Source organism: Schistocerca gregaria, chromosome 2, assembly GCF_023897955.1.
Source record: "Schistocerca gregaria isolate iqSchGreg1 chromosome 2, iqSchGreg1.2, whole genome shotgun sequence".
Classification (NCBI taxonomy): Eukaryota; Metazoa; Arthropoda; class Insecta; order Orthoptera; family Acrididae; genus Schistocerca; species Schistocerca gregaria.
The window spans coordinates 477,377,376-477,402,792 of NC_064921.1; the positions used below are offsets into that span (position 1 = coordinate 477,377,376).

The 25,417-nt window shown below is 42.4% G+C and overlaps 1 protein-coding gene across 5 annotated transcripts in view; it reads left to right on the forward strand.

Annotated features, from left to right (window-relative positions):
* LOC126326927 (trypsin-1-like) overlaps positions 1-25,417 on the forward strand; it is a 195,427-nt gene that overhangs the window by 119,015 nt on the left and 50,995 nt on the right. For 3 of the 5 annotated variants that reach the window (XM_049995810.1, XM_049995813.1, XM_049995814.1), the window contains exon 1: positions 8,069-8,134. The exons of the other annotated variants lie outside the window; for them this stretch is intronic. In XM_049995810.1, coding sequence (XP_049851767.1) covers positions 8,089-8,134 — 46 coding nt within the window. In that variant the 5' untranslated portion in view covers positions 8,069-8,088. Of the gene's footprint in view, positions 1-8,068; positions 8,135-25,417 lie in introns of those variants that run through there. 5 annotated transcript variants of the gene reach the window in all.

Consider the following 25,417-nt stretch of genomic DNA (forward strand, 5'->3'; position numbering starts at 1 on the left):
AGTGCGAGAACTATCGCACAATCAGCTTAATATCTCACACGTTCAAGTTGTCGACAAAAATGATATACAGAAGAACGGAAAATAAAACTGGAGATCTCTTGGATGTCTATCAGTCTGACTATCGGAAAGGCAGCAGAGGGCAGCTCTGACGCTGCGCTTGATAATGGAACCAAGATATTACAAATACAAATCCGCCTGTTACCAAGGTGCTTCCAGCATTCTGGGAGCGCGTCGTCCCGAGATTGAATCTATCCGATAGATTAACGACGAGGACCGGTGTGCTGTCCAGCCTGGATGTACACTCATGCTCATAAATTGTGTGGCACTACACAAAATTGGCGCCAATAGCATAGGCACATAGGGAACACACACGACATAAATCTGTAAGTCCACGGATTTGGCGGTAAGTTGGGAAAACCGTCCCGAAACACATATGCTACAAAACGCCACTGTTTTCTGCGCATGTACCGCGACATCAGTATGGAATATGATCACTATGCACACGTACACAAGCCACACAACGAGTTGGCATACTCTGGATCAGGTGGTCGAGCAGCTGCTGGGATAGAGCCTCCCATTCTTGCACCAGTGCCATCGGAGCTCTTGAAGTGTCGTAGGGATTTGAAGACGTGCAGCGATACGTCGACTGAGAGCATCCCAGACGTGCTAGATGGGGTTTACGTCTGGAGAACATGCAGGTCACTCCATTCGCACGATATCTTCTTTTTCAAGGTACTCCTTCACGATGGCAGCTCGGCGCGGCCGTGCGGTATCATCCATCAGGAAGAAGGTGGGACCGACTGAACCTCTGAAAAGGCGGACATACTGGTGCAAAATGACGTCCCGATACGCCTGACCTGTTACAGTTCCTCTGTCAAAGACATGCAGGGATGTACGTGCACCAATCATAATCCCACCCCACACCATCAAACTACGATCTCCATACAGGTCCCTTCCAAGGACTGTGTGCCTGGAGACAACTGTTTCAGTGGCTGCGGTAAGGTCCCGAGCAAGGCTACCTGCAGTACTCCGTGGCCGTCTGCGGGCACTGACGGTGAGATATTGGTCTTCTTGTGGTGTTGTACACTGAGGACGTCCTGTACTGTAGCGCCTGGACACGTTTCCTGTCTGCTGGAATCGTTGCCATAATCTTGGGATCACACTTTGTGCTGTGTTTGACCAGCCTCTAGTCGCCCTAGTATTCTACCCCTCATAACGTAATAAAATGTGTTCTTTGAGCCATTTTCAACACACTGTCACCATTAGCACGTCTGTAAACGTGTGCACACTTACTCGCTGCACCGTACTCTGACATACACCAACACACCTCTGCGTATGTGGACTGCTGCCGGTGCCACCGTGCGACGACCCCAGGTCAAATGCACCGCATGATCATACCCCGAGGTGATTTAAACCCACAAACCGCCCACCAGAGCGTTGTTTCACCATGTATCAGCATTATCCTTCATTTATGAGCATGTGTGTAGTTTTTAGGCGGTTTCCCGCATCCGACTAAGTGAATAACGGGCTGATACTTACGTCCCGCTTCAGTTGCACGATTCGCAAACATTTCAAAAACGTTCCCACACTTTCACCTGATGTAACACTTGACACAGTCAGATGGGGGTACACAAATTTCGTCCTGGAGGGAGGGAAGAGGGGGGAGGGGGATGGCGGATGGCGACAGAAAGGGAGTTCTGCCACATTCCACCTATAAAATTACCAAATTGAGAGTAACCTGCCGACTTCGTAAAGATACAGAATAAAAGCCAGGAGTAAGAAGACGACTTAAGAAAAGACACGTTTATTGGATTTGCTGGCCTACAAAAAGAGTTCGTCAATGTAAAATGCCGCAGGACTTTTCAGATTTTCAGGAAAATGGGTCTAGGTTGCTGGGAAAAATGAATAATATACAATAAGTACAAGAAGCAAAAAGAATAAATAAGGAGGACCAAGAACCAATTTCTCGGATTAGAAAGGACGCAAGACAGTAGTCTTCCGTCCACACTGTTCAGTTTGTGCATCGAAGAAGCAATTCAGTTTGTGCATCGAAGAAGCAACGACGAAAATAAACAAAAGGTGCAAGGGTGGTATCGTATTAAAATTCAAGGTGAAAGACCATCAATGACAGGATTCACTGATGACATTGCTGTAGGCCTAATCGGTGACAGTGAGGAAGAATTACAGGAGCTGTTGAATGGAACAGCCTAATGAACACACCCTATGGATTGAGAGTAAATCCACTACCTTGACACCACAATAACACATGGCGAACAAAGCAAGGAAGATCAAAAACCTGAGTAGCAGAGGTAAAGGGGGCATTCCTGGCCAAAACAAGTCTTAATTGGAGGAAGAAATTTCTGAGAACGTACGTTTGGAGCACAGCACTGTGTGGAACTGAAGCGTGTGCTGTGGGAAGCTGAGTAGAGAAGAGAATCGGGGAAATAAGGAGTTACTCTCCAGATTCATGCGGAAAACCACGTCAAGGACGAGAACAGGATCTGATGGAATAACTTCCATGGTACTTTAGGGAGGTGTAGACAGTGAAAACTGTAGGGCAAGACAGAGGTTTGAATATGTCCAATAAATAATCTGGACATCAGGTCCAAGCAGTACTCAGACGCAGAGGTCGGCACAGAAGAGAAATTCGTGGTGGGCACGTCAAACCGGTCAGCAGTGTGATGACCCCATAAAGTGATTACAGAGAAATGCATTTCACTTTCAAATAGAGAAAATTAAGTACACTTTTCATCATCCCTTGATCCCAGGGACACTTGCGAACTCTGCCCAATTCCTTATCTCACAGTGCTCGCCACTGTGACTCGGGGTATGTCGCAAAGGTATTGCATCAGTCCCTTCGCGTTCAACTGACTTCATTTCACTGAGTGCCTCGTGTTACCGACGATGCGCAGGATTTCCAACGGGTGGAAAGGTGAGACCAATTACTCGAGGGCCTCGACAACAAAGACTTGAATGATGGTGAATGAAATGCTTTATGCAGTCAAGAGAGCAATGAATGAAAACTTGAGTGACTACTGTAGCAGAATATTGTCATATAATCTTTCATGAAACAAAAAGAAATTCTGGCCATATGTAAAAGCTGTGTGCCACCAAAGTTAGTGTCCAGTCGTTTACGGATGAGATTGGAATTGAAGCTGAGAGCGGTAAAGTAAAAGCAGAAATGCTGAACTCTGTTTTCGAAAGTTCCTTTATAGAGAAAAACCCAGGACTATTGCCATGGTAGCAGTAGTAACTGATATAACAACTGCGCCAGACACTTGTTGTCTTATATAGGCATTTCCGACCGCAGCGCCGTATTCTGCCTTTTTTTACATATCACTGTATTTGAATACGCATGCCTATACCAGTTTCTTTGGCGCTTCAGTGTACGATCTACACGGCTGAGTGAAGCATTCGTCTCCCCACTGTGGCGCTGTTCTTATGGCACCGTGGAGATCCTTCATGCGGTTGAGTCTGGATTCTCAAGAACCCATCTATTTTATATTCCAGTGATAGCCATGTGATCCAGATGTCTGGGAGTGGCAATATCACGGAATGATAACCCGAAATTTGTATGGGCCGTGACTTTGGCGCTGTCGGATTCCGAGATGTGCTAGTAGAAATTTCTCGTTCTTAAGCTGGGAATAACGCGGTCTTACTACGAGCAACATCCGTCCCTGGTAGCTGAGTGGTCATTGAGACGGAGCGTCATATCTGACGACCCGGGTTCGATTCCCGGCTGGGTCGGAGATTTTCTTCGCTCAGGGACTGGGCGTTGTGTTGTCCTTATCATCATCATTCCATCCTCATCGACACGGATGTCGCCGAAGTGGCGTCAACTCGAAAGACTTGCACCAGGCGCACGGTCTACCCGACGGAATGACCTAGCCACACGGCATTTCCATTTACTACGAGCAACGAGTATTCAGATGCGGTTTCTGAATGAGAAAACCACTGCGTAATCATCCCCTATATACAGAATGTGGATGGTGTTCCTCCTACCAACTCTGTACGACTGTGCTAAAATGCTAATCATTTATATTTCCAAGTGACATTTACTGCATCCCGCATTCATGATCTTGCAGTTTTAATGGGTAGAAGTGTAAAATAAGAATAATGTCTTACAACCATGCGCTAGCAAATACACTGTAGTCCAAAATTAAAGCAACAAATGAAAATTTTGCAAGGTTACGTTTATGTTGCCATAAAACAGTATACACAGGTGGCAATAAAGCAGAAACAGTGCAAAGAATACAGAACGTAAACAACTACAACACGCATAGCGGTAGGCAATCATATTCTTCGTTTTCTCCAACTTTTAGCCTTTTGCACACACTATCCGGCAAACACTACCCGTTTGAGAGATGCCCTGACGCCATCGTAGGTGTGGTTGTCCGCTGACCGGATTGCCGTCTTCCGTGCTGAACACTATTATACGGACATCTTTGACAGTTTGTATGATTGTATGATGAATTAAGCACAGGACAGGGAAATATCAGTTTCTTACTTCAATTTTGAACACCAGTGTACATTAAAAAAAAGAAAAGGCGCGTCACGATGAAATTATCTATATGGGGCAGAAATCGATAACTGTGATATAGATGTACAGGCAAAAAAAAGATTACAGTTTCAGAAAAAAATTGATGACTTATTCAAAAGAAAGAGCTTCACAAAATGAGCAACTCGATAACGCATTGATCCACTTCTGGCCATCTTTCAGCGCTGTCTGGAGCCTCTCCAGATTCGTCTTCGCTGGTCATCGGGGCTCGACGCAAAGATTGGTTCATCACTGAAGACAGTTCTACTCCAGTCACTGACTTTTCAGGCCCAAGATGTGTCTGGAGACGCCCCAAACAGCAGTGGGATATCAACCTGTCACCCACCATACGGCTCGACAACCGGGAGTGATAGTCTGCTGTACCATCTCACTTCATAGCAGGGCGCCTTTCGTTATTATCCACGACACACGGCCCGCTTACTGCACAGCGGTGACGAGGTGACGATATTCTACCCCGCCCTCTCCCCCGCCCCCCCCCCCCCACCCCCCGTCCTCGCCCCTTTTTGTTGCACTTCAAATGGCTCAAATGGCTCCAAGCACTATGGGACTTAACATCTGAGGTCATCAGTCTTCTAGATGTAGAACTACTTAAACGTAACTAATCTAAGGACATCACAGACATCCATGCCCGAGGCAGGATTCGAACCTGCGACCGTAGCAGTCACGCTGTTGCAGACTGAAACGCCTAGAACCTCTCGACTGCAGCGGCCGTATGTTGCCCTTTAAGGCAAGTCATTCTGGCCTTACATTTAGTCAAGAACCCGCACACGGCAAAGTTTCTACTGCTTGTCTTCGTGCCTTCAAAACCCGCCTCGGACAGCGAGTCGTCGGATCTCTCCCCAACAGACAACGTTTGGAGCATTAAGGGCAACGCCCACCATCCACCTAGGGATTTTGACAATATAACGTTCCAATTGGACAGAATTTAGCACGATACCCCTCAGGAGGACATCCAACAACTCTGTCAATCATTGCGAAGCCGAGTAAATGCTTGCAAAAGCGCCAGAGGTACACCGATGCATTACAGATTATGTTATTATGTGAAACTTTTTTCCTTGAATAAATCATTCAATTTTCTGAAATTGTAGCCATTTGCTTTTCTGTACCTCTGGCTATTTACTTCCATTCGTATAATTATTTCGTGGTGTGTGCTTCTTTTGTCTTAGAGTGTATTAAAAGGTTAAATTAATGTATTTACGCGTGTTTTCCATGGATTCAAGAAGTTTAACAGAGTATTTAGTGGTTGTTAACAGCAATGTGTCTGTTTTATGGAGACGGATGTAGTAAGGATAGAATTTGAAATCGTACTACGAATACAGTTCTAAAACATGCAAGCAAAGCGTATAGAGATCCAGGCCTCCCACAATGGGAGCGTCACGCGTTTCTCGTGATCTCTCATTCCGAACGGCGTCATTTTGGCTTATCTTCCTATTTTCGTATGTATTCTGAAAACGTCTAAGGGCGATGCACTTATTCCGTGCTCAGCAGACGTCGTGTGTAAGAGAAATGGGCAGTGAATCCGATGATAGAAACTTCGTGGACAGACATGTTCCGTTATGGAAGAGCCCCTCTTTGCTTAGAGTCCGCCAACAGTGTCAAGGGTATGGCTCAAAAAGGTCTGTCAAGATATACACAGTCAATGTCAATTAGGCATGATGGAAGGCGGTTGTTTTACGAGATTCACGATGTGTGCTCATGGGAAATATAGTTCGAAATTTTCAATAACCTGAAGAATTTTTTGTTGCAAACCAAGGCTGAATTCTAAGTACTAGTGTTTATTTTTTTCTGCCACAAAAAAATTGTAGGAAACCAAGTTCTAGTTTGGGGTCGTTGAGACTGTGGGAGGCCGCATTTCAACTAAGTAAATAACGACGCTCTTGTATCGCGAAACTTCAACACTGGAAAAGAAAAGGGAAGAAATTTCTCATACTTGCTGTGTGAGGTAGGGTTTTTTGTTACTTAAATCCCTCAGTTTTCGATGAAGTTCGCTTTTAGCTCAATTCACGCATTTCACGTTCTCCAGTCAGTGGATTATATTCGTGAGGTACGATTCTGGATCTGCAAAATATCTCCTACCACTGTTGGCGAGTGGATGCTGTAGCAAATATGTTGTTTCCCCGAAGGCTTCCAAACCACAAAGTTTGTGAAATGTGAAAATAACCTTGTGTAAATGGAGCTAAATTTATTGAAGTGGATTACTGATTCACCAATTCCTGCTCCGTATCTCTCAGTTTTCCTGTTAGCAAAGCTAGGTGTTCTATCATGTTAAAAAATGATCTCTTTTTCTTCTTACGCTATCCAGACTCTTCTCACCTACTTCTTCAACTACTTAGACAAGAAAACTTGGGTAGCAATCACCATTTATTGTTTTACCTTAGGTAGGTAACGCATAGGAAGAATGTCTTCTGCATACCAGGAAACAATGACCATAACCTATCCCACAGATTAAACCCACTACGCCTTCCTAGGTATAGTCACTGACTACTATCCATTCCTGGGATGAACTGGACGATCAACAGTAACAAACTATGCTCAACAATCGCTTGCACTCCTTTTATAACGGTCCAAATGCTGCAGATTAAATAATTTTCACATTTGCGTTTGGTTGATATTGGAGAACGGGGCCGTACCGAGGGGTGGCGAGGTACGCCCGCCACCAAAGGCTCAGGCATAGACGGGCGCAAAGACTGGCCGAAAAAAAGGGAAAAAATGCACCACCCTTGTTAGACAGAAGTTTTGAATTGGGACACGTGTAATTAACTTAGTATATAGTATCATAAAGAAACAATTATTCCCAAACAGACATCTGTCGCTAATATGAGCTTGGTTCGCACATCGTTTGCCTATGCTATTCGCTCTGCTTCGACAATGGAGTTCTCGGTGCTACTTCGCTACGGTATTGTAGGATCTCAAAGGTTGGCGAGTGGATGCTGTAGCAAATATGCTGTTTCCCCGAAGGCTTCCAATTTTTTTCTACCGGCTGAGGACTGGTGGGGACGGGACATTGGAAGAAGCAAGCAAACAACGTGGAGGGGATGAGAAATTTATTTGCCCCTCCACTCAGTACTTTTGATGTTCAGAAGTTTCAGTTGCTACGATCTGTTGTGCAAATAAAAAAAGAATTTGAGAATAAACCATTTGAAAGTATTTGAGAATAAACGATTTGTGCTGAATAACGTCGTTACTGGATGCGTTGTGCCTAGAGACAGCTGTACACCCTTCATCTTCATCTAAGAGTGTAAACTAGCAGAGCTAAAGCATTTGATCTTATACGCCCACGGTAAGTAGGCCTTATTTATGCATTGGGTGTGGTACCTTGAAGCGAAGTGATCAGCGTAACTTCTCGAGAGCACTGTAACATCCAACTCGTAATTGGTGGAGAAAGTCTGCTGATGAAGGAGCGCGAGCTATCTCTTGATTAATGACTATCTTATATCTACTATCAGAGAATTCATCTCGAGATCTGTAGTTGCGGGTCTAATTGAGCGGCGACGGCGATAAGTGAGAGCAGTGCTGTTTGAGAAGCTATCATGAAGCTGCCGCTGCTGTTATTGCTGTTCGTGTCCTTCGTCCTCGGTACGTATTCGTTTCGGGTAATAGCTGGGCGGAAGGTCGGCAGACGATGTACAACACGGTCAGTTAGCTACAGGAGTACGATGGATCTGTTTTCTTTAAGTCCTAGCTTACTGTCTCTGTTAGTCTTCTTAGCAAGAATTTAATGGAAGCCATTTCGTCAGTAAAACAGCTCTTGTCGTTCTCTACCACCTCTGGGTCTAGTATCTGGGTATACGCCAGCGACAGAAAAGAAACCAAATTTGTCCCAAGCGCGCTATGTCCATATTCCTAGCCTGGTTTACTGGCCACAGCAAACGTTTCGTTCGCGGTGTGCATCCAAGGAGTGCGATTCGTATCTTTTGTATCAACAGTATTCGGTGGTAGGGCTTATTCTCCTCCAAGTGCCGAGGTGCTTGATGTGCGTGTGAGAAGTGTGCATGTTTTTAAGAAGTTACTTTTTATGTAAGCTGCGAAAGTGCGGCCTAATAGCCGTACATTGGAAGGGGCTGGGATGTTTAAACCTTTGTCCACTTACACGCAGCAGCAGTCTCGCGTCTGATCTCAGGTCAATCTGTACTAGTGACGCAACGTGGACTCTCTACAGGAGTAGATTTTACTGAGCCATTACTGATGACACATTCTTCATTAAATGCCATATCCACATTCTTGTCGTGACTGGATTGATACCATACCAGGAAAGCACATTCGGTAGCAGTTGTCTTCCCTCTGTATGGTCGAGCTTCTCACTTAGTTTTTTTTACAATAATAATCTGAACCTCGAGTTGTCTAACCTGATGAAGTACAGCACCATAGCTTTTCTTCAGTTGGACGTGCATAACACTCAGCGGCCGGTAAAAACTATCCATTACCACACACTCATTTAATTAATGCAATATTGCAGTGTTTGTATTGTAAAGAAGAACAATGCAGTGTTCCTTCGCACATGCATGCAGGTAACAGACGCTGCGGCAACTACAGCCGTCACGAAATACACGAAATGTATTCGCAACTGCGAATGCATTTCGTGTCAACTGTATAATGAAATGACGCCAATGAAAATCTGTGCCGGACTGGGGCTCGGACCCGGGTTTCCCATTTTACACATGTGGTTGCCTGAACCGCTTTGGCTTTCCAGACCCAAACACCCAGATGTCGTCGTTTCCTGCATCACAACAGGTACTCGTTCACAAGGTACACTTCTGGCCATTAAAATTGCTACACCATGAAGATGACGTGCTACAGACGCGAAATTTAACCGACAGGGAGAAGATGTTGTGATATGCAAATGATTAGCTTTTCAGATCATTCACACAAGGTTGGCGCCGGTGGCGACACCTACAACGTGCTGACATGAGGAAACTTTCCACCCGATTTCTCATACACAAACAGCAGTTGACCGGCGTTGCCTGGTGAAATGTTGTTGTGATGCCTCGTGTAAGGAGGAGAAATGCGTACCATCACGTTTCCGACTTTAAAGGTCGGATTGTAGCTTATCGCGATTGCGGTTTATCGTATCACTACATTGCTGCTCGTGTTGGTCGAGATGCAATGACTGTTAGCAGAATATGGAATCAGTGGGTTCAGGAGGGTAATACGGAACGCTGTGCTGGATCCCAACGGCCTCGTATCACTAGCAGTCGAAATGACAGGCATCTTATCCGCATGGCTGTAGCGGATCGTTCGGCCACGTCTCGATCGTCAATAGATGGGGACGTTTGCAAGACAACAACCATATGCACGAACAGTTCGACGACATTTGCAAAAGCATGGACTATCAGCTCAGAGACAATGGCTGCGGTTACCCTTGACGCTGCATCACAGACAGGAGCGCCTGCGATGGCGTACTCTACGTCGAACCTGGGCGCACGAATGGCAAAACGTCATTTTTTTCGGATCATGATGGTCGCATCCGTGTTTGGCGACATCGCGGTGAACGCACATTGGAAGTGTGTATTCGTCATCGCCACACTGGCGTATGACCCGGTGTGATGGTATGGGGTGCCATTGGTTACACATCTCGGTCACCTCTTGTTCGCATTGACGGAACTTTGAACAGTGTACGTTACATTTCAGATGTGTTAGGGCCCGTGGCTCTACCCTTCATTCGATCCCTGCGAAACCCTACATTTCAGCAGGATAATGCACGACCGCATGTTGCAGGTCCTGTAGGGGCCTTTTTGGATACAGAAAATGTCCGACTGCTGCCCTGGTCAGCATATTCTCCAGATCTCTCTCCAATTGAAAACGTCTGGTCAATGGTGGTCAAGCAACTGGCTCGCCACAATACGCCAGTCACTACTCTTGATGAACTGTGGTATCGTGCTGAAACTGCATGGGCAGCTGTACCTGTACACGCCATCCAAGCTCTGTTTGACTCAATGCCCAGGCGAATCAAGGCTGTTATTACGGCCAGCGTTGGTTGATCTGGGTACTGATTTCTCAGGATCTATGCACCCAAATTGCGTGAAAATGTAATCACATGTCAGTTCTAGTATAATATATTTGTCCAATGAATACCCGTTTATCATCTGCATTTCTTGTTGGTGTAGCAATTTTAATGGCCAGTATTGTAATTCCGTACAGGGGGAGGATATATTATTTGAAAGTCGCTGCCTGCTAACATGCATGCATGTCCAAAGGAACTCTGCATCGTGCTCTTTAACAGCACAAGCATTGCAATATCGTATTTATCCGTCGATAGCAGGCCCAGTAACATAGTCCAATATGATCGTTTTGGTAGTCCAGATATTAAGGGATGGGGAAGCATAATGTTACATAGACGTACTGACCTCCAAATATTTGAATACGATACACACATTGGTCAAAGTCACTGTGACTCTGTACGTCTTCCGCATGAGCGACTTTCAGAGGTGCATTCAGACAATGTACGACCACATCGAACAGCGCAGATGGATGAGCACTTGGAAGGAGAGGATATTCTGCGAATGCACTGGCCTGCCCGTTCGACCGACTTAAATTCCATTGAGCACATGTGGGATGCGATGGTGAGACGTATTGCAGTAAGTCCTCATGCACAGACGACCATGCAGCTGTTGTCAACTACACTGGTGGAGGAAGGAACGGCCTACCACAAGAAATACTTACCAACACTGTGGCCAGCAAGGGAGCACGTATCATTGCGTTTTACTTTCAGTTACCTTCTGTATTGTACTACACTGTACTGTGGCAGTTCTTTCTAAGTATGGTCCAAGTTTCATCGAGCTATGCTACTTAGCAGTGACACACTATACGAAAGTCACTTTCGTATTTAAGTTTTGCACACCAATGTATTTGGTACTTTTTCACCCATCCCAGATTATAATTCAACACTCGGATTTCGTCAGTACCTATGGTTCTGAAGACCATCTTAGCCTGTGTTCAACCTTCCTCTCTTACGACACAACAAGTGCGTGGTGCATTGGTTGGTGTAACTGCCCATGCAATTGCTCGTAGGAGTTGTTGATTCTGCAGTGCGCCTACGTCTTCTCCACTGAAGAGGTTCTCAATGTCATCTCCATTATCAGAACTACACTCCTGTTCAGAAAAAACAGCTCAACTTGAACGACTAGAGATAGGATATTCATATTCACAGGATATGTGCATTTGTATGTGATGCAGAAATGATTGGCATTTCAGTCTCCTTGGTTCAACATGTTTCCTATTGTGTAGTAGGCATAGGGTCCGCCATGGACCCTGATAACTTGTTCCATGTGTGATGGCATTGAAGCGTATAAGTCGTGCGTGGCGTCCTCTGGTACAGCCATCCATGTTGTGTTCACCTTGTTCCAAAGTTTATCTTTGGTGGTCGGCATTGGCTCACAGCACTGCAACCGTCGTTTCACCATACCCACACATTTTCGAATGGCGACATGTCTGGCGTACGACACAAAGAAGGCACGTGTTCGTGCAGCAACATGTGGGCGTGCACTGTCTTGCTGAAAAATGGCGTCCGTGGTGGTGTGCAGAAAGGGTATGGCTACGAGACGCAGCATGTCATTCACCTGGGTCACACTAGTCACAGTGCCCTGGACGCGCTATGATATGTGGTTGTATCCAATACCAGTCGACACCATAAGGGCTAGAGCTGGCGTTGTATGTCTTGTGCGAATGCAGTCACTATGATGCAGCTACCCATGTGTGCAGCGAACCAAAATGTGGCCCTCATTTTCAAACAAAAAGAACTCGGATTCGTCTGAAAACACTGTCTGATGCCATTCCTGTCCACAGTGACGTCGTTCCATACACCACTATCGTCTTCCGTGTTTTTGCACGTTTGTCAAAGGAATGCTGAGAAGTGGACGAAGCGCACGTATCCCGTGCGGTAATAAAACGGCGAAGCACTCTCACCCCTGATAGTGTACGACGTGTTACACTGTTGCACCAGAGGACACAGATCTATCCTGCAATGCCATTCGCATGAGGCGTGTATATTCTTTGGTCTGGGTGGTGTGACCTGACCCATCTAGTCATGTTCTACGGCCTTTCGTCAACTATTCTCCACACACCAGTTGCACTGCTGAAACACTTGTTCCTACATGAGCAGCAGTTTCCCGGATGGATACGTCACAGTCTCTCACGTCAATAATGCGTCCTTTTGACACACTGATTTGACAATGCGGTTCGCGCATACCCCTGCGAGGCATCCTGCATGTCTGCTCAAGTCACAATGAGCCATTACCTTCTGCCTGTAGTGACAATGAGAGACGCAGGAACATTTTACTGGCAGGTGGTGTTGCGCCACGATAACGATGTTGTCTCTAAACCTGCGGGGAGACAGGGTTCAAGTGCTAATTATTTCTGCATAACATATTAATGAACACGTCCTGAGAATATGAACGTCCTTTCTGAATATGAGTGTATGACATGTATCGTGGTCTTCCTTAGTGGTGACGCAACAACTTGGGGAAAGGAAGCTACAATTACTATCCCTCCCCTTTTCAAAAAGATCAGATGGCTACACACGTCGTCGACCGCTGTGGAAGAGCGGTTCTAGGCGCTTCAGTCCGGAACCGCGCTGCTGCTACGGTCGCAGGTTCGAATCCTGCCTCGGGCATGGATGTGTGTGTGATGTCCTTAGGTTAGTTAGGTTTAAGTAGTTCTAAGTCTAGGAGACTGATGACCTCAGATGTTAAGTTTCATAGTGCTTGGAGCCATTTGAACCATTTTGAGCAATACACACGCCATTAACGACATAAACCTTTCTGATATGACATCACACCTTCGTGTTACTTAATTCGCAAGAAAAACTCCACTTGATGCAGACCGGTACAAAATACACCAAAAGAATAAACATAAATCCTTTCATATTAACAAAAAATATCCAAAAAAAAAAACAAGACACATGAACAAGACAAAACCATTATCAACGCCTCTTATGAATCACACGTTTTCTGCGTAAGTAATCACACACAATGAAATTCTCAAAATACAACGTGGTAACCTACAGCCTATTTTCACGACCTTAATGTCTATGGCGTCTCATGTGTGGTTTGTGGGAGTTTCTCCATCTATCTTTTTTCACGGTAGTAGTTTAGGTGCTTGTGGCAATGAAATCTAAAGTACCTGTAAAAGAATGAACGCACCCCACATGGACAATGATTGTCTGCATCAGCAATAGTAATTATACATTCACTGGCGACATCAATCCCACAACTTGTTATGGTCCCCAGGGGCACATGATAAACTTCTTTATCTTACCCTTCGGAGTATATGGACTAGTTAAAATCATCCATTGGCCAACATCATACTCTGGTAATTTACTACTGTGCCACCTCATTTTTTACTGAAATTCGAGCGCTCTAGTGCTAGCCTTCTGGAGACGCTTTCACAAATCCTGTAATGTTCTAGCTTAATTACATAAAGGTTTCCCAGTTTTTTTCGTAGCTTCGGTTCAATAAACTCAAACTGTAAAGATATTTTCGTTCCATACACTACCTATTACGAGGAGGGACAAGTGCTGTCATGCACTTTCGAATTATACACCACCATAAAATATGGTGAGTGAACATACCATTTATTATTGTGACTATTGACATAACAGGTCAGCCTCTTACCAACTGTTTGATGAATGCATTCATTCCCTCCAGTAGTGTGTCGATGTATTGGACTAGTTCTCAGTTTACATAAATATAACAAGCAGCACAGTTGTTTGATTTATCCCTAAATGAAGCTGGTGCATTGATCCACGTACATCGTTTCATGGATTCCAAACGTCAACAGCCAGTTGTTTACCACTTCATGTTCTGCTCTACTGTTTGCAGTTGCAAACATTTAGATATATTGCAAAAAATGATCTATAGTAGTCAGAACATAGCTCTTTCTCCCAAGTGTCTGGCTAATCGGCACTAAGATATCCATTTCAGTCGTCTCAGAGGGTTTAGTTGCTTCTGGCAGCCGCTAAAGTGACACTTTCTGATGACGTAACGCAGGCCCGACGAGACGGAGGATGGGAGGAGAGGAGGCAAAAGCACCAGGGCCAAACAATCCAGCTCTTTCATTGCACTTCAGTTTTATGAGTCATAAAATTCTATTTCACTTTTAATCTCGAATGCACAATATTTTCTTTAGACATAGCACACTAGAACTCCTGCGTGATGGATGCAAGAATACACTTTCTTTAAATGTTGTTGGAAATCCTATCAAAAAAATTTTCCAACAAATGTACACGGAAACAGTTGTAAAACACCGTTATAATTTGGTAGGTTTCAAAGATAAGGTACTTCCGATTCCATCACCAGGTGATTTTACGCGAAAAACGAGTATACAGAAAATATTTTGCATTCAATAGGAAACACAACATAAAAGATTTCGATTTGTATATAGTCATCTGGAATAATCGTGAACTGAAGAATGGAAGTGTCATGAAAGATATACGTTGGCCATGCTGATGCTCTGAAGAAAAGAGGTGTGGGTAATTATGTTCTTCCGTTCGTCCGTAGAACAGCCTACTTATATGGGAACTCTCAAGTGACGTGATGTGACATTATTGCTTGGTCAAAGAGGCTTGGCCTTCAGAGGTTCAGCTTACAAAATTGGAGATCCAAATAATGAAAAAGTCCTAGGAATATTAGAGCTTTTGAACTGCTACGATCCATTTCTCGCCAAATCCGTTAACAAGGTCAGAGACACACTAGATCTAAAAAGTGTTTATAAGTGCATTATCTGTCAAGTCAGCGGTGCCATTGAACCAAGAAAAAATGAGAAGTATTATTCAATTATTGTTGATGCAACTCCTGACTCAAATCATATTGACCAAACAATGTTCAAGCTGTGTTATATTTATTTCAAGAAGGAAATTGATAAATGAACGGTTTTTGGAATTCGTAGGTTGTAACAGAAAACTAGAGTGACTGTTCCACATTTAATTTGATCAACACTCGTGAAACACTCAGTTCCAATCAGCGAATACCGTGCAGAATTTGTGATAACCGAAGTAATATTAGAGGGTCTTATAAAGAAGCTCAGGCGCATTTTCTTCAGTGAAATTCTCTTGTAAAATTTTCTGTGTGCGGTTGTCGGCTTTTTGTGGAGTACATACAGCTGAGTGTTTTCATGGAGCAAATAAATATTTGGGAGTGATTTAACTCCATTACAATCTGTTCAGTAGCAGTCCATTTGTTCCGAAACAGGCTGGAAGTTCTTAATCTTGTATGTCTGATACCAGTTGGAGTGCTCGGGTTGTCGCTGCAGGGACAATTACAACTCATTTGAGTAAGATTGACATTGCTGTTGGAACTATCAGTAAATTAAATTTGTCAGGACACGTTCTGTGGTACAGGGTGTTTTGGATTATGTGATATCATTCAATTGCTTAATCATGGCATCAGTTTAGCTAAAGTTGTTAGTACCAATTGACTACAGAAGAATATTAGTATAAGCTCGAAGTACTAAATACTACCATTAATGTTGAGGAAAGATGCTTTGAGAGCTTATTAAATGACTTAAAATATCTTCTCGAGAATTGGAACGTCGTTCACCCTGATCTTAAGTTGTTACCAGTGCAATGAATATCGATCTTTAATTTTCGGAGGTGCGCAGTAAGAAGAGGAAATCATTTCATATTGGAGCCAGGGATGAAGAGGTACATATGAATTCAGAAAATATATTCAAAATAAATATACTTCATGTCATTATTGACAATACAGAGTCTAACTTGAAAATCCGATGAAGATTTTCGATGAAACATTTGGATTTTATGGGAATAAATGAGACCAGGTACTCATTCAAATGAACAAAAAATAGACAAAGTTTGGAAATTTCTTTTGAGACAGTGAAAATACATACAAAGGATCTGCTTGGGGATTATGACTGATCATACTTTGAATTTTAATCTAGATTTTCAATAGAGGAAAATAAAAATAAAATGGAAATCGTAACAATGCTTTTATAAAGGGTCTGAGAGTTTGCAGTAAGTAGACTGTGTGCAGTGTAGCCCGCCAGGAGTTAACGTAAAATCAAATATGGACAACATCTGTCGATACTACATCAAATATGTGGGAGCTTTTACCTAACCACAATGAAATAACCGTAAATTTAACGATATGGTGCTTACTCGAACTTTGAGTTCCATTTTTGGGGATTTGTTTCACTATTTGCAGCTTTACAAAAATAGTTAATATTAACAAATTTCATAAATTACAGGAATAAGCTCCCAAGAAAAGTGCTTACTTATCGTGGGTCAGACGTAGAAGTTAATACGCTGAAATGTTTTTATTGTACGCTGCATGCTTTTCTGAAAAATGCATTCCTCAAGAAAAAACATGTTTAAAGTTTAAGGAAAACTTACGCATGTTACTAGTTCAACTTGGATAACAACTATATGTTATTATATAATTTTGATGTCACTCAACACAAATCCGAAGTTTGATTTTGAAAATTCAAAATAGGTAGTCCAGTATGGCGCACCAAAAGTTATGTTCTGACCAGTTTCGGCCAAAATTTGACCAAACAAAATCTTTTCGTTACTTACATTTAGTCTGCAATTCCCGGACCGTATACCAACCCTTCCTCTAACTCGAATTGTTCTTGGAGAGCAATTTTCTCGTTCTTCTTGGATAGAAAAGTCGATGTGGCTCAGCTGGATATGTTGCGTTCAGCAACCTACATACGTTGTTCGACAGCTTTTTCGGCGAATATGTTTTTATCTACACTGCAGTACAGATGATTTTGTGAACGTGCATTACGGCACAAGTTTTCTACCTCAGCCAGGCGTTCCCAGCTTAGAGCATCCCACGGCGGCCATGCGACTGCTTCGAAAAATGGGCTGTAGAAACTTTTCTAACCTATGGATTACAAAAACTTTTCGTCCCAATATTCGAGACACATATACGTTTCAAAAAATACAGTATCAAATCGAATTTTCCAGCATTTGGATTGAGAAGTCCGAAGAAATTAAATATTTGAAAACAAGTCATACTTCAGACTTTGAGTACATTACTTTGGAACCATTAGCACTCTTTGAATAAGATGCACTAGCTTAAACTTGTTTCCGAATATATCTGTTACACTCATCTTTTACACTCTTACGATGACTGTAGCTGAAGCAGAAATGTATTTCAGCACTCTGGCTCGTGTCAAAAGTTATTCCAAATCAGTTACGCATCACCACTCACAGATTTTGGAACCGTGGAAACTGTGCATAATTTGGCAAGATAACTTGACTTTGGGATTCTGGGACAGGAAAGGGGATGTTGGGCAGAGCCAAGTTACTTTTTCCCCTGTACCCACGAGCTTAAAACTTCCGTGCAAAATGCATCCTCTGCTGCACCTACATGTAAAACCCGGCGGCCTGGGAGGGTCTAGATTCCCCACCCCCTCCCTCTTCCAAGCCTATGTATGGTGTCCACTTATCTCTCTTTTTCATTTATATTGTGCCCTATCTCTTTTCCTCCCACTTCTTCCATCTCCATGCATCTCTCTACATCTTTTCATGCCTCTGTCTCTCACTGACCAGTAATGCCCCTCTCTCTATGGCTGCCACTGCTATTGTCTTCATCCATCCATATTTCTCTTTCACTCTCTGTACCACCATCACTGTTTTCTCTCTCTTTTTCTTCCACTGGATCTGTCTCCTCTCTCTTCCACCTTCGCTGTCACTGTGATATTCTCTTTCAGCACAAAAAAGTGTGAATACGTTCATACGCCAAAATTTTTGGCGGAATAAGAAATGAGGCAGCCGGTTCCCCACTTATCTGTCAGATTCCTGTCAGAGAGAATATATTCGCCCTTTTGTGTGAACAGGAGCATTTTTCCACTGCTTCTGCTCTTGTCATTCCCACAGGAGCGTACGCAGCTTATATAAAAGGAATTCTATAGGCCAGTAAAGTTTTGACAACTTGTTTATATACTTCGACATATTTGTACACGTTGGTATATATATTACACACAAAAAATAAGTGTGCATAATATAAAGTTGATACAAAATCGTTTGCTTTGCGGTTTTCTGAATATAGTGCTCATAGACCGCATTTCATCGAGAACGCCCGGTTTATTATTTATATCATAAACGAATTAAAAAGTTATTTGAAATATTTTATTGAATTTGCAGTCTTTCCAGTTTTAGATCATTTTTAACAGTCATTTTAAGTTCTTGTTATGCACGTTGAAAGTCTTTTTAGCTCCTTTATTGTTACTGCGGTACCACTTTGGGCGTATTTATACAGGCGTAAAGTGCCCATTACACAGAGACAGTCCGTCATAAAGTTTTTTTAGTGAAGAGTGCTAATGAAAAACATAGTATTGTGAAATCAGAATCCTTGCGCTGATCTTAAAACTCTTTCCATGTGCCCACAACGTCTGCTAAAACTACATTTACACCTTAAATAGGATTACGTGCGTATATTACTGCATAAGTATGACAATTTGAACCTTTGCATCTTGGTAACAGACACTGATATTGAAAAATGTTTTGAAGTTTGGCGAGGACACATACGGCAAAATTTTCGACGATCTGCTATGAACAGAAATTTTAGAAGTGTCCATCCTAATAACTTGTACTTTTCGTACCCAAAAATCGTGGTTTTTCGCGGTTTTTTTCGGGGATCACCCATTAACATATGGTGATTTTATAAGCCACCTGAGGTCACCCTAGAGCACATCTAATGCAAAAGAACCAAGCAATTTGCTACATTCTCCTGGGCTGGATAAAGTACGTAATGTTTAAATTTTGACTCTGCACTGTAGGATAGCTAGCGTCTGAAAATTTTTCCAATGTGTATACAAATGGTCGCTCGGCCGAGGGCTATCAAAAACAGTTAACCCCTTATCTCTGTCATCAATAGAACAGGAGACATGACCCCTGATAAACGATTTTTGGAACACCGTGTCGTGCATGGACTGCTTTCATTGGCGAAGATATATTTCGTGTTTAAGAAGAAATTATATTTTTCTATGTTTCATCCCAGTGAGCATTTTTTGTGTATCTCCAGTATCCTGGCAATAAACTTTGTTTAAATCATGTTCAATCCTCAGAATAATAAAACTGGGTTGCCATACTTAAAGATAGGGCTCAATCACATACCTTTCCCTAGGCCCAGTCCTGTCTCTCAGCTGCTTTGGACGCAAGTTTGCTCATTGTGCATACGCCACACAAGTTATCACATACTGGTCCGCATCCTTCTTCTGTGTCTCCTCTAACAATACTCAGTAACTCTTTGGTGTACTGTCCTATGTCTTCTGTGTCCAAACACCGTATGATCACGTACTTCTTTTAACTCTTCCATCTATAGTGAAGTAGGCACTACCATGTGTGGCCCAAGCGACGTTGTACTACATAACAACCCGACAGTAATGACGTATGGTGGCTCTGTTTTGAATATGTTGCAGTTTACATAAGCAGTCTGTGACTTCTGACATTCCACAAGGCTCAGACCATGCTCATATTACACCGATCTTTCCGCTCAGTCCATACATGTCATCATGTTTCTTACCCGGTTTTTGAATCATTTCAAAGTCAAACTCATTTGGCTTTAATACTGACCATGTCAGCCTGCTTGATGGCACTTTTAAACCTAACAACCATGATATGTCAAATAAATTGAATTTCTTATAATACAGATAACACCTGAAGTGTGTTACGATGTATATCAAAATTAGTATTTCTTTATCAGTTGTTGAGTCTCAGTCTTATTCAGTTTCCTTGAGCAACCGAATGCTCCTTACAGTGTACTTCTTGGTTTAGAACACACCTTATTGTCTGTTTGGAAGCATCACACGCTAGAACACTAACATAGAGCTAATTGTTAATGTCTCCTTCAGTTTATCAAATGTGGCTTGACATTCCGCTGTCCACTGGAGCTCCAGAGCCTCCTTCAACAAGTGCATCAGTGGCCATGCAGCACATGCAGATATCATCACAAATATCCTATAGTAATAAGCTAATCTGAAGGATGACTGTAGCTCTTTACTTGTCTACAGTGTCAGTAAACTTCACAGTGAAATCTTGGATCCATTTCACATGTGTCCCAAGTAGTTGACTTCCATTAATGCAAAATGGTATTTTTTGATACTCAAAGTCAGGCAAGTGGAATGCTATCTCTTAAAAACTTTTTTTAGTCATTGAATGTGTTTCTCCATATACTTTGAAAATACAATAATGTCATTAAGATACACTATTTATTATCAAAGTTTCAAATCTCTTAACAACTCATCTGGCGACGACTGAAACATCGCCAGTGCATTCTTTAGGCCAAATGGCATTTACTGATAAAGACTTCAACGCAATGTAAGTACAGTCTTTCGGTGATCCTCTGGCATTACTTCCAATTGCAGGTAACCACTGTTCTGGTCTGTTGTGAAAAAGTATTTGCACCGACTCAAGTTATCCAGGGCCTCCATAATATTTGGTATCGTATATCCATCAATAGTCATTCCACTCTTCGAGTAATCATAATTACAACAGAATCTATATTTCCTTGTGCATTACAGCGATTTTCAGCGTAAAAAAGTTACAGGTGTTCCACAGGGACCACTATAATGGTTTCCAACCCAGTTGTAATTACCTCCTGAGAGGTAAAATGAAATTTTATGATGCATAAAAACAAAAGGATTTGATTGTGTTCCATTCACAAAACTAAATAATTTTTAAAAGTTAGTTACTAGTATCTCTGTTTTGAAATATTGTGATACTGATCATATAAGTTACGAATAAGTACGTTTTTTCAGATTTTAGCATTAAAGCATGACACAATGTGGCGGAATTTCAACTTGTGAAACAAATGTACGAACATCATCTTCCTCACAGACCACCCATTGCACGCATACTTTTCGCTTTTCATCAAGCATTTACGACAGTAAAATTGAGACATAAACAAATCATATGCCGAAATATCTCGAAAAGTGTCTTTTCGGAGCTGCAGGCAGTTCCCACAATGGAACAGAAAAGGCTTTATTATTTACTTCAAAAGAGAAAAGGAACTAATTGGCAGCACGAAACAGTAACAGCATGCACAACAATTTTTTCCCTTTTGCGAAATTTGGCTACACAGTGTCTGCAGCCTTCCCCTGTAATGGTGACAAAATATGGTGCGCTGCAACATCACCCTCTGACTCGGCGATACTTCACACAGCGAAGCGTCGACATGTGTAAAAAACAAAGGCTGGAACTCAGTTGTTCATGTGTGGTGTAAAGTAAGTTAGTGATGTTGCATCAGAACCAAATTTTACCATAATTTTGGCCGACGGCACCGTCGACGTACGACACCGTTGGAAGGTTGCCACACGTACCCTTACCCACATCGGAATTCTTCACTTGATGTCTCTCCGACGGAGGTCAGAACTGCGACACCCAGCGCTGAAGTCAGGTGGTCTTCTTATGGGTGACCGAAGAAAATAATGGAGATACACTTCTTCTCATAACAGATACCAAAAAGCGTCAAGAGGTATCATGAAGGCTGTGAAATGTAACCATTGCTTCACCTGAGTCGTTCATTTTCACTGATTTCACAGTCGAAAACGATAGGTAGCAGTGTGACGTGCAAGAAAACGATGACCTCAATAACCTTTGTCACTGCTCGCAGTCTCTGTATGATTCAACCCATCTCTAAGAACACTGCAGAACTGAAATGCTGTCAAACATGATCTGACTCCTTTGGAGTTTGCTCTGGTATACAGTGTGGCACCATTAGATACCATTTAAAACCATTCGACCAAGTTCTAAAGAATGTTTAAGGTTTTCCATCCTTCCTGTGACTTGTCCGTGGGGGGAGGGGGCGATGTTCACGTGAATAAAACAGCGTAGGGTCCTCTAACAACCTCCAGGTTGGCGACACACTCAATTCCATCCGCACAACTTTGGCGAGCACTTTAAAAATTTCGCTACACAGAAATAGCCGTTTTCAGATTCATAGGCACCGTCGTGATAGGCAGCCTTTTCGAAACACCTAAGATGAGGGCGCTATGCCGCTGAACTAGCACTTGCTGGCCACATGCGAAATCTGAGGGGCATCGAAAGAGTTTGTGTATCGTGACGGCGCCTAGGAATTGTTGAATGAGAGCTAGAGGTGACCACATCCACTACTAATTTTTTTCATTATTGTACTCTATTGAGTAACTAGGGCGACTGAACTTATTTTTCTGATGTGTTTGCTTGTTTACTCTTCCAAAAAACTCTTCTTTTTCTCGCAGAAGTTTCGCTTTCGTTCTTCTACATTTTGATCTCTGTTCTCGGTTTACCTCCAGATGAAATGATTATAGAGAAGTATTGTGAATGTATCTCTGCTCTGTACCATGTAAACTGTGAAGCCAGACCCTGAAGTTCTCTTCAGTTTCAAACAGCTAATTTGTCTTGACTTTCATTGAGATAAAATTTTAATTGCCTCGTCCTCAAAGTATCGGAGATTTACTCGATATGTTGACATGAGTTTTAGATGTCCTTTTTGTCCGGATTGCTCCTAGGGAGACTGAACCGCAAAAATTATTTCAGCGTTTCTTCCTTGTTTTCTGGGCATTGAATTTTTGATCTGCCTCCAATTACCACAGTTTCTGATGCTTATGATTTTTGTAGTTTAATTCATGTGTTTGTAGTGTCTTTGATTTTGTTCTGCGATCATGTTTTTTTGTTAAATATGTCACAATTGTAGTTTTTTAATTTAAAGATATTTTTTCGTTAGCTTTACGATTTAATTCTGATGGCTGGATGATTTTCCCCTAAGTATCCGAGATATTATGTGGAACTGAGTTACTGTAGATTGTCCGTCCATGTACCGAGGAGTTCTTGCCATGCATTGAGATTTTTCGTGTGTTGTTGTGTAAGAAGTATCCCAATTTTATTCTTTATTGTTCTATTTTCGTCTTTACAATGTGTGTCTTTTCTTTGAAAAGTATTTTGTTTATACCGTTCAGTCACTGTCTTATCCCAAATGTCTTGTGTTTAATCTTTACTTTGTTCGGCGAAATTTCTGCATTATGCTTAGCTTGTGAATGCTTCTGTATTTGTGTGTAAGCAAGCACTTGTTATGTAGTATCAAACTGAATAGAGAACTAATTTATTTATTTAAAAACTTCGTGGTCCGAGGCCCGGGTACATGAGAAACTGTACATTGCATTAAAAAGACAAAAATGCAATCTTTGTTTCAATAACAGTGTAATATACAATTATGACATGAAAGTATATACAATGTAGTTCGAAAGTAAAATAATAACAGGTCATGAGCGCACCTTTAATTTTTTAAAGTAGAAAATATAAAATATGTGGAAAATTGAACGAGTTTCCTTATTGATGTACATATAAATTTACGATTTATTTGGTATTGTACTCGTGCTCTACCGCAGTTTTACGCCGGAAACACTAAGTGTCTGAGATCGGACGACATGTCCGGTGTAATGGTAATATTGTTTATCAGCCACTGTAAGGAATTATGACAACGTTAGACAGCTGATTATCCTCAATTTCATACAGTTAAAACGATTTAAGCAGCACACAGCTGGAAAGTTTTCAGAAGGCACGAATATTGTCTGCTCGGTATATGACTGACGTGTGGAGTGATGGGAGTTGTGAGCTACCACGCTGCTCACTCTGCTGTCCACAGCTCGTGATGTAGTGGCTAGTGTTGCTGTCTCTGGATTGCGGGGTCCCGGGTTCTATTCCGGACCGGTTTGGGGATTTTCTCTGCCCGAGGGCTGGGTATTTGTGTTGTCCTCATCATTTCATCCTCATCGTCATCATTCGTGACAGTGGCTAGATTGACTGTGTAAAAAAAAATATTCGAACTGGGACTTTGTACGGGCGCTGATGACCACGCAGTTGAGTGCCCCACAAACTAAACATCGTCATCATCATCCCATTCTGCCCAACTGCAGCACCAGCTTTGAGGTGCCACAGCCACTTGCCAGCTACCCGCAGGCTACATTTTCTGTGTGGCCTTTCCCCGCATTTCTCTTCACACTCCTTGAACGTTAGATCCGTGACAAAAAGTCTGTTCTTATCAGCTTAGTACCTGACCCATCCTGCATCACAGGAACAAAATTAGCTCATGCTGACCTCCCAGTAGCGATAGTTCGCGCTGGCTTGCCGCCGTAGTCAGACGGCTTTACCCCTATCACTGCTAGACGACAATAGTATCGTTTTCACTGCAGCAAGGGACTTTAATTCATCATAGTTCAGAAAATTTTCACAAAATATTTATAAGTTATATACGTAAATCTTCCTTTTGAATCAGTATATCTGTTAGTGGAAATCGTATCAAAATTCCTACAGTTTTTCCCGAGGTTAACCTGACCCTACTGATATAAAAAATGGTAGGGCCCTTAATTTATACGTGTACGGAAGATGATAGATAGATATGTCTTACAGTTGGTGTTAGTGCACCTGCAGCACTAATACTCTCTCGTAGTATTCAAGATCCAAATGTTTAGCTTACAGCAGATATGGGAACAACACTTCTTTTCTCGGTCGGTATTGTGGTCTAGTAAATGTGTGTGTTGGCAATAATGTGTCTACCTAGGAACGATGAGGGGTATGAGATTTAAATGCATGATGTTGTCACTGAACATTGCACTTTCATTACCAGAAGCTCCATCTTCACTAGCACGACTGCTGGTTCCTGTTACATAGTTTGTATCTGCGACACACTACAAAGTCCCCAATGACACATTTCATGGATTGTACTAACAGTAGAACACGTTCTGCTAAATGTACCCTGGTTCAAATTGAACGTTCTCTTGAAACGAGTGGTCGTTTCTGGCTCGTACTAAGATATCGTCTCACAACATGATGTAAACTTCTATCAGAACATGACGTCTCGTGCTGTAATCCAAACACATACTTTCAATTTATATCGTAGAGTATTCATTCCCCTTAAAAGCAAG